At 41.7% G+C, this 10,386-nt stretch overlaps 2 protein-coding genes across 3 annotated transcripts in view; one reads left to right on the plus strand and one right to left on the minus strand.

The window, feature by feature from the left end:
* Nucleotides 1–8,157, plus strand: part of atad2b (ATPase family AAA domain containing 2B) — a 36,219-nt gene extending 28,062 nt beyond the window's left edge. The window contains exons 27-28 of the mRNA XM_089021465.1: nt 5,067–5,195; nt 6,586–8,157. Of these exons, the coding sequence (XP_088877591.1) occupies nt 5,067–5,195; nt 6,586–6,627 (171 nt within the window). The 3' untranslated portion in view covers nt 6,628–8,157. The remainder of the gene's footprint in view (nt 1–5,066; nt 5,196–6,585) is intronic.
* Nucleotides 8,158–8,943: 786 nt separating this feature from the next.
* klhl29 (kelch-like family member 29) overlaps nt 8,944–10,386 on the minus strand; it is a 128,606-nt gene continuing 127,163 nt past the window's right edge. For both annotated transcript variants that reach the window (XM_089021986.1, XM_089021987.1), the window contains one exon: nt 8,944–9,740. In XM_089021986.1, the coding sequence (XP_088878112.1) occupies nt 9,557–9,740 (184 nt within the window). In that variant the 3' untranslated portion in view covers nt 8,944–9,556. The remainder of the gene's footprint in view (nt 9,741–10,386) is intronic.

Here is a 10,386-nt window from a genome sequence, read left to right on the forward strand (position 1 = left end):
AGAATCTGTTTAAATGTCTGCTGGCTTTGGTACGCATTTATCGGTAGCGCCTACCTGAGGGGAGTAGATGGAAAAAGTGGTGGGGAGGGTGCAGAGGGTGTGGAGGGAGCAGGGTCCATTCGGAGCTATAAGGTGTCGTGGGGATTTTTCCAGTGATTTGATGTACGAAGTCAAGCCAGCTTTGCTGCATATTTTAAGATGAGTTGACAACCCCAGCAGGGATCTCTTCCCCACCAGTCCTCGCTGTAAGGGACGAGCGTCTCATTTTAATGTTCGGAGACAACGTCCATGATAAGATTTGTCGTGATTGTCCCTGACCCTTCTAACACTCATCTATATTGCATTACCTGTGTGAATGCCCGCAGAAGCCGCCGTACCTGTATTTGCCACCGGGACTGAAATTTTTTTTAGAAATTAATGCGTCGTTGCACAGCCCCACGTCCACCACCCTTTGCCCCATCGCATAAGCTGATGCGAAAAGAAAACAGCATTCATTTATCATTTATTGTTTTCCACGAAAGGCTGACAATACATGTGGATGTCTCCCCTCGCAATGATCGCCACCGCAGGCTTTGATTGGACCTGCACAACACATAATTCTTCTACCTTCTCTGGATCATTAGCGTTTCACATACTTACCGTAAGACTATGTGCTCACGTCTTTGTTTCTTTTTTTGTGTGTGTCTTAAAGGACAACCGACGTCTCCGGACAAGTTGTGTCCATAATTTGTAAAATGGCTTCAAATGACTTCTACTGAGTATATTTTACGATTGTATTTTACGATTTTAAGATTCCATCGCATGTAGCGATATTTTACGTTTTAAGACTCGCGCTGAACATTCAGGAAGTCTTGTTTTTGAGTTGGTGACGAGTCCTCACGTTACGTCATGAAAGGACCCCGCCCCTGACCGACAAGAAGACACATTGTAGCAGTCCTTCATCACGGCAATGTATTTTGCTGTACTGTTTATCTGAAATCTTCAGATCTATATCTTCAGAACTATTTGAATCATATTCATAACTGGATGTGTAACAAGAAAGCATATTATCCGAATCTGAAGCCATTGTCTTTATTCTCCAGCAATGCAAGACGTCTTGGCGTGACATCACAAACTGGGGGCGGGACTTTCTGAAAATGCCCAATTCGCAGCTCAATTTTTTGCAGATTTTGGACACTTTAAGTCATTTTTATTGGTGTTTTGCATTTGAATAAAAATAGACTGCGTGTTTTGGGTATTTTAGATGCGATAAAACGTTTTTCTGATGTCAGTCAAAAAACAAAAAAGTAACGTCGGTTGTCCTTTAATAATTTCAGGAATTAGTATTTTTCCATCATGTTGCTCTGCTTACAAATTATTCTACTTTAGAGGCTGTCCTGAATTGAAGCTTAGCCATGAATCACAACTGATTAACTACCGACCGTGTTTGTTGGATGACCTTGAAGAAATGAGAGCGATTAGATGCGAACGTGAACGTAATAGAAAGGAATTAGAATTAAAGACGACTAACTAAAAAGGCAACATCATCTACACATAAATCGCTATAGCACTTTCGCTTTTTGAGAGAGGTAAAGGATTTACTGTGCATCTTATCCCAATTTTGTTTTATTCATTTCCCATTGTTTATTAAAAAAGTCTTTCACTGCCAGACGTGGAAAAATTGTCCACTCTACTCTCAGGGTTTTTGTCATTATCACCCAAATTCCGGGATTCACAGAATATTGAGTTTTAGGACTACATAAACATTCAATACAGCGTTAGAAACCTTAAAACACAACCCGAACAAATTCGGTAATGGCACTCTACGTCATATTTTCAATTCCCAAATAAATTTGTGAATGGCAGTGAATTAGTTAAATTACTCAGCTGGTAGGAAGGGGTGTGGTTGATATTTAGAATAATACTTGGTGGTATTCACAGTTGGGCAAGTCAAGAGTTAATTTCTAAATTATATGGGTCTGGAGTTATGTGAGCTTTAAATTGGGGTTGCTATCCAAAATACAATGCAATACAAAAATATTGGTTTATACAGTGCTTTAACATCCACTGAAGCTGCCCCTTGTGCAAAAGAAGAAACATTGCCAGAGGCCATGGCCAGCGATTTATCGGCACCCAAGCTTGAAAAAAACAAAACCTGAACAAATTCGGGAATGGCGCTCTACGTCATATTTTCAATTCCGAATACATTCGTGAATGGCGGTGAATGAGTTAAAAAGACAAATCTCGATATTGTCCTTTCCCCCTAACATTTAATATTCAGAAAAAATAATGGTGCCATAGTGGCTGGATACTTGCCCTTTCCAGCCTCTCCGAAAAAAAAATGTGATTATATTAGACCCATGACAATGGCAGGTAGCACGAGTAAAAAAAAAGACAGCGGCAAAAAAAGCTTGCCCTTCTTCTCACAGGTGAGGCTTGTGGCCCATGTCCGTGGTACTCCTTAGCACACGGGATTACCGCCCTTTTGTGTAGGACCGCGCTTTGTCAATCAAAGAGCACATTGTAAAACACTCGGCCACCATTTACCCTACGACGCCGCCCAGCTCCTGACCAAGCTGACAAAAAGCATGGGGGTGCTGCAATCAAGACGCTTCGGTGGGAGAGAAATAAATCGAAGGGGAAGAATGGAATGGAAATGAGGCAGGAAGGGGCAAATTCACGACAAGTCGAGCTTTGGCCTGGGAGGGGGGGGGAATACTATAAAACATTGAAATGGCAAACGGTGAGAATATTTTATGTAAAAAACGGAGAGGAGGTGCGCTGTAAAGTCGAAAAGTGCACCCGAAACGCAAGAGAGAGGTGCACTTTTTACACAGTCGCTCAACTGAGATGGACTGTAACTACGCCAATTAAAGCTTTTATTCGGTTTTGTTTTTTGTTCTTGATGCCTCATGGTGCTCCATTTTGTTCTGGCTTCATGACATGACAAAAATCCCAAAAAAGACAGATACACCCAGTATGAAAATAAGCTGATAAAATGTGCAGCTCAGTGGCTTGCAGCTCTAATGATGACTATAATTTATTTAGGGGGGGGGGCGTTATAGGAGTCCTTGGTGCTTGCTTTTGACTGAACAAGGGACTTGCGCTTATTAGAGGCCAATGGGGAGTTTTTGTCACATTTTTAGCGAGGGGATTGTCTTATGCTGCCAGAATGTCTAATGGAAAGTGACAATGCCGTCAACGTTATTATCTGCTTAATCTGGTGTTTTACTGGAGAAGAACATCTAGTGGGAATAACAATGAAAACTTGAAATCGGTGGGCAATGAATAAATAAAGTAAATAAGTAGATAGGTAAATAAGTAGATATAGAGAGATATATAGATATAGATATAGATATAGATATAGATATATAGCTATAGATATATATGGATTGAATTGGATGTTCCTTTATTCGTCTTGCAGTGAAGACAGCAGCAAAGTTATGAAAGTACGAGGAAAGAAAAGAAAGAAGTAGAAAAACAAAATACAGGAGCTGCTGAAAAGGCAACCATACCTGTCAACCTGTATGTTTTTGCTGTACGAAGTACGTTCGTTTTGCATTTTAAGACGTGTACGACGTACAAGAAAATGTGTATGGAAAAACGCAAATTTGTCAATTATAGATACCATCCGGTATACACCGACTATCACGAAATGGCAAATCAATCAAGTCAAACGAGTTCGCCGTGGTAGCATCTATCTCTGTATAGTTTTTTTTCTCTCGTTGCAAACGAAGCGAGCGGTTTGATACTACTGTGTGTGTGCGTCTGCCGCCTGGGGATTTCCCATTGCATCATTCCGATCACTAAGCGAAAGCGGCCTGCGTTCCAACATAGTTTTGAATTTTCTTTGGATACAATCATCAAGTCGCAATGGCCGAACCGGAATTAAAATGCCGTAAGTTAAATGGAAGAGGCAAGCATCACAAAGAGTGGGAGCAAATGTCAGGGATACGAAGGATTGATACAAGCTTCAAAGAGAAAGATGTGGAATATTCGTACTGTGTTGCTTGCAAAAAAGGCGTGAAAGTAGCTGCCTCCAGTTGCTATGATTTAAAGACACATTTTGATACAAAAAGCCACGCCAAAAACGTAGAAGTCTGGAAAACATATCCATCATCATTTATTAAGAATATGTACAGGATGATATAACGATACACATGTACAACATAACATGTTAAACTACATAAACGCGTTTGAAAAAAAATATGGTGTAAGATTATTTTGTATTTTGTATGGGAAAATACGTCAGTTTGTACAGGCATGGAGCCGTGGACGTTGACAGGTATGGGCAGCCACTCTCGCGGCGCCATCTTGAAGTCAAAAGAACAAAAAAAACTAAATAACATGACAACACAAAGATATATAGATAGATATAGGGATAGATGGATGGATGGATAGATAGAGAGATGGAGTGGTAGAGAGCTATAGATAGATAGATAGATAGATAGATAGATAGATAGATAGATAGATGTTAATGTTGGCATTTATAAACATTTTAGGGGGGGTTGCTTAGGGTTGATATTTTCTTGACTGTATACACAAACACAAGGCACGGTTGTGTTTCCTCCTTCAGTCTTTCCCCTTGATGTAGACAACGTCCATTGTAATCACACAGGATTAAGTCTCTGCGTGTAATTAGGTCCCATGCGTCGTCTGACTTCATCTTGACATGCCATTGTGCGCTTTTAGCGCACGGTCGCCACCTTTCACCCGAGGACCCCCCCGGACCATCCCTCCGTCTCCCTCCATTGCCACTGACGGCAACTGTAATTAATGTGCCGTGGTCAACTCGAGTGGGCGCGTTGTGATGAGCTGTGTGTTTTGTACGTGCGCGTTGGGGCACGCACGGCGGGGTCAATTAAAAGGGCCTTTTGCTGTCCGCAACGTTTTAATTAAAGTCATTGTGAAATGCAAACTTGCCTCTTATTATGATTCGCTTTAATTAACTGTCACTGGGATCCACGTGTCTTTGTGGCGTCTCTGACCTCTAAGTGCTGTCACAACTGTATTTGGGGGGGCTTTTCTTTGCGTTGGTGCACATGTACGTCAGCATATCATAAAAATATTTGACGCTTATCATTCAGGTGCTACTCGACATGGCGGTGTGGAAGAGCAAAGACTTCAGCGTAGAGCAGATGGAGAGACTCTACTCGGTGCTCAGCCAGTGCATCTTCGCTCATCGCAGGGAATACAACAAGACGCGACTACTGGAGGTAACTAAACGATTATTTTACAAGTATAAAGTTACACTTTGAGAACATTTTTTTGGTCCAAGAATAAAACCAGAACATTATTTAGCCAAAGCGTTTATGAAAATAAAAGGTCATTTTTTTTAAGACCAAACATGGAAAAGGTCTTCAAGTAGTCATTGATCCTCCTTGTGGTCGCAACTCAAAACCTCCTTGAGAGAACTGACGGCTGTGCGATTGATCACCCAGTGAACATGTTTCCGCTCACCGTCGCACGTGGGGCTGCATCTCGCCGCGCTCTGCTCCACTGTAAATGGGGCGTGACGGCGAATTTGATTCAGGCACGCGGCCGGCCGCGCCCTCGGCGGGGCCCGCCGTTCTCCGCCGCCAACGCTGACCTTTCAGCAGATTGAGTGGGTTGCACTCTTCCTTCTCTTTAGTGTCCTGGGGGAACTTCCACCACCTCTGTCTGTACACAATAACACACAATGCAGGTCCTCTGCTACAAATTGGCAGTTTTGTAGCTACAGTGTACAATAAAAAAAATATCTATTTTAAATGATGTCATTGGTTGAAAAGAAATGTTGAGTTTCTAAAGTGCTGACAATAACATTGCCCTGGTTTCTGCATCGGTGAGTCCTCAGTAGTGAAATATTTGTCCCTGAAACATTTCAACGAGTACAAAAGCATCCCAAAGTCAGTCCCCTGTGTTGAATATAGATGCTTCAATATTAGATTATATTTCAAAATAATTCAGCCCAAATTTGAATTCGGTCATGCCGCAGTTAACTCGTGCAAAAATATGTCCACTCCATTGCCAGGGTTATTGTCATTGTCGCTTGAATTCCAGGACCCACATATTGTTTTAGAACGACATACACATTAAATGCAACGTAACAAATCATAGACTCTCGTCTTTCATCAGAAAAAAAGTTAATTCCGAAATTATATGGGTCTGGAGTTATATGAGCTTGAAATAAGGGCAAATGTCCAAAATACAATGCAATACATACATATTGGTTTATATAGCGCTTTAACAACAGCTAAAGCTGGATACAAGCACTAACATGGGTAAAAAAGGGAAATGCTGCCCCGTTTTGGAAGGGAAAAACATTGCCAGAGGCCATGGTCAGTGCTTTATCGGCACCCAAAAAAAAAAAGAACACATTCGGGAATGGCGCTCAACATCATATTTTCAATTCCGAGATGATTTTGTAAGCTCACCATCTATAGTAACAACGGTTGTCAAGGCGCATGAAGCCTTTTGCTCGCCTCACTGACTCACCTACATGGTATCATTTATTGTCTAGTGAACCAACGCTTTGGCTTGTCTGTCTTTTGGGACAACTTCCCATCATCTGGGCCTCCAACTCCTTAACATCCCTCCTATTAGTTGTCATTTTTTGTGTTGCAGGAAATGGAAGACAGGATCCAGAATTTTGACACATTCCTGTAGAAGCTGATGACAAAACTTTCATGTAGACCCTGAGCAAGTCTCCCTTGGGACCACAGAAGAAACGAACTGAGAGCGAGGTGGAGAGACATTCAATGGTGCTATCGTCTCAGGAACATTTACTTGGACACCTGTAACCCGCACCCACCCCCCACAGAGGTGCGTCTCACATGTATATACACACACACACACACACACACACACACACACACACACACACACACATAGGCCAATGGTAATAAGCGGCAACCCCGGTGCTACTTGGGTGCTATTCTAACTGTCATCCATGCTGCTTTTTCTTGGAATTTTTTGTCAACGCGGGACAGTGAGTCAAAGCAACACACACACACTCATCCTCACCAGCAGAAACGTTTGAACACCACTCGTAGAGTAGATGAGGACAGAGTAATACACCCCCCCACTCCCACCGCGCCCCGATTAGCCGCCATATGGAACGTGCCGAGTGTTAAGTCTATTCTTTGAATGCATGATGTGAGCGTGTATTGGAGCAAGCACCGTCACTAAGGCAGCGTTTTGTCAATTTACTTCATCCGCTCTCAGACCCATCCAAACCGACGGTGGCCTGTTACACACGCGCGCGCACACATGCACACGCACAGGGCAAACGTTGGACAAGACGGTGGACGAATTATGCAACAAAAAAAAAAAAGAGAGAAAAAAAAGTTACCGCAAGCTACCTCAGCGTAACTTATTGTCAACTGTTTACTCAGTACACACAAAGCGGTATTTGTTTTGTTTTTGCACTGCCACGCCACCACTCGCTACACCGCTGTCAGCGTGAAAACCAGTCGACTCCCAAAAACTTAGACCGTCAGCCACCCGGATGCCATTTTGTGACACATTCAGACTTCTCTTCCTGTAATTGGGCAGATTTCATCTCATGTCTATTTATTGTAGATGACATACATCTTTGGGGAAAAATAACATCAAACCTGTAGCATTTTTTTGGGGCATTTGTGCGTTCGCCTACGTCGGTTCTCGGGTTCAACACATGCCCTTTTTTGTGTTTGTATTTATTTACTTGTGTTTTATTTTGAGTTGTTGCATACTGGAAATCACACAGAAACAGGACCAGGCATTTTCTTTTTCAGTATATATATATATGTTGCCAAAAGAAGTAATAAGTAAATGATATCCACATGTGGGAAAGGACAAAAGATAGTTTTGTCATACATTGTGATATTGTTTTTTTTATCATAGCCAATTTGAACTAACAACCAACTCTGGTAGTTGAAATGAATTTTTCTAGTCCAGTACACCAAGCGAGATAGAATGACCCCTACCCCACCACCTCATCCCACTCTTCTTTAAACCACACACCGTTGACAATGTTTTTTTTGTGTTCGAAAAATCTCGTGGCAACTTTGGGGTTCCTTTCAAGTTTTTTTTGGAATTCATGCTACACGTTTTCGTTACCTTTTTAGTGTAAGGTATGTTTGAAATGGAAAACACTTAACTGTATTTCTCAAATAAAACTGCTGTGTTATACTTGAATAAAAAGGTGCAAAACTGTACATGTTGTTTTCTTTTCAAGCGGAAGTTGCCAAAATATTTATCGTCCATTCAAACCAGCCAATCCGCGGCCGCACAGGACATTGAAGAAAAAAAATAAACATGCTAACCACTTCTTGCTGGGACACAACTTGCCTGAATACTTTTTTTTAAATGTACATCAACATGACCGAGACTGAAGGCAGCGCTGGGTGAGTTATGATGTAATTTGTGAATGGCTTGTTGATGCTCGTGCCTTTTGCGCTAATGTTCGAGTTTTCAAAAAACCGGCAAGCAACAAGATGGAACATGGCATGTTTGATTGTGGACTTTCCCCCGGAATTTAATTTTGGATGCAGAAGATGAGGACGTTGCTGGATTTGTGTGATTCATCCAAAAATAACGTGAGTATATTGTTGGATATTTCAATAAAGTACCACTGAACTCAGTTTTGCGCCTGTTGATTTTTTAAAACATATGCTAGTGTGCACACTACAGTATTGTTTAAACCAGAGTATGTTTACTGCGATTCAATAATCAAGTTCGTGTTATGTATGTATTCTCTGAAGTTCACCCCAAATCTTTCTCTTCTTCTCAAAAGATGTGCTAATCTCAAATCCAGCATCACCCTCTGCAGCAGGCGTGCACAACCTTTTGACCGAAGATTTACTTTTCAAGCCAACTGACCTTCCACAATGGACCATTACTGTATGTGCCGACACACACACACATGCACACACACACTTTAGTTCGGCATTGTGAAAGCTATAAGAAAGACAAGACCAGGCATTCACATTTTTTTGGGAGTATATGTATTAGTTTAATAACAAGTGTTAATTTCTGGATCCAGATTTACAGACGTACCACTTTTTTTTTAATTCAACCTAACATTTTGTTATCCTTTAATTTCCTAAAAACAGTTATACACAATTGCCATGTGGTTGTAAAATATACATATTTATCCCTCCCTGTTATTTACAGAAGCTCACCTAGACCGAACAGGTGGCTTTAAAATAAGACGTCGTATATAGAAAAAAACGTGAGCACAATGATATGGCAAAAGCATGGGTGATTATTGTGCTTCTTTCCCTCAGCGGGTAGTTGGGAAGAAATATTCTGGATGACCACCATGTTAGTCCTCATGGATCTGCCCTTTGGAAGTTCAGTCTCTCGTCCCAGAGAGATTGCAAGTGTAGAAAATGAATAGAATGGACAAAACGTAACAAGTTTACAAAGAGAATTCCTGCATGTTTTGATGGGAAGACCGACAACCTCGTGGTCGAGCGGTTGCGTGTGAAGTACATTCTGCACCGGGAAGAAGTGGCTGGTTCCTAAGGATCCCATGCTAAGGTGACAGAAGTCCCGGCTGATGGGTATTTTTTGGCACTGCGTCAGTGGTAAAAGGGGAGTCCGCCCGGTTTCATCCACTCTGAATGTACTTCTTGATGACAACGCAACCGTGTCTGAAGAGCGGGCAGGGTAGCGACTGCAGAAGCGTCCACATGTTGGCACAGGGTTCGAATGTTTCCATGTTGCCCAGCGCCGGACCCTCACTGCTCACAATGCCACCTGTGGCATAGATCTTGCCATCCAGGATCACGGCGCTAGAGTGAAGAACACATGCGTATGGTTAGAAACTACTGCATTTAACTCATTCATTGCCAAGTAAAATGTGCAAAAATGTGTCCACCAGTGCTAGGGGTTTTGTCATTGTCATTTAAATCACAGGACCCGAAAATATTGAGTTTTAGGACTATATAAACATTCAATGTAGCGTAAGAAACCCAAGACTGTCTTCTTTCATCAGAAAAAGAGTTAATTCCTAAATTATATGGGTCTGCAGTTATATGAGCTTGAAATGAGGGTGGCTGTCCAAAACACAATGCAAATACATACATATTGGTTCATATAGCGCTTTAACAACAGCCAAAGCTGGAACAAAGCACAAACATTGAAAAATGGGAAATGTTGCCCTCTTGTGGACAAGAACAAACATTGCCAGAGGCCATGGCCAGTGCTTTATCGGGATTCAAGCATAAAAAAACAAAAGCCGAACAAATTCGGGTATCGCGTTCTAAGATATATTTTTAATTCCTGAATAAATTTGTGAACGCTTTGACCGTCTCCTTTCATCTAGAACTGCTTCATGTCACAAAGAGGGTGCAGCAAGTGCTGAAGAATGAATCACTTTGTGTTGTGTTTAGTTTTTTTACTTCAAGATGCTGTGAGAGTGGCTGCCTTTCCAGCAGC

This window comes from Hippocampus bargibanti, linkage group LG19, assembly GCF_051943395.1.
Source record: "Hippocampus bargibanti isolate YZ-2025 linkage group LG19, ASM5194339v1, whole genome shotgun sequence".
In the NCBI taxonomy this organism is placed as follows: Eukaryota; Metazoa; Chordata; class Actinopteri; order Syngnathiformes; family Syngnathidae; genus Hippocampus; species Hippocampus bargibanti.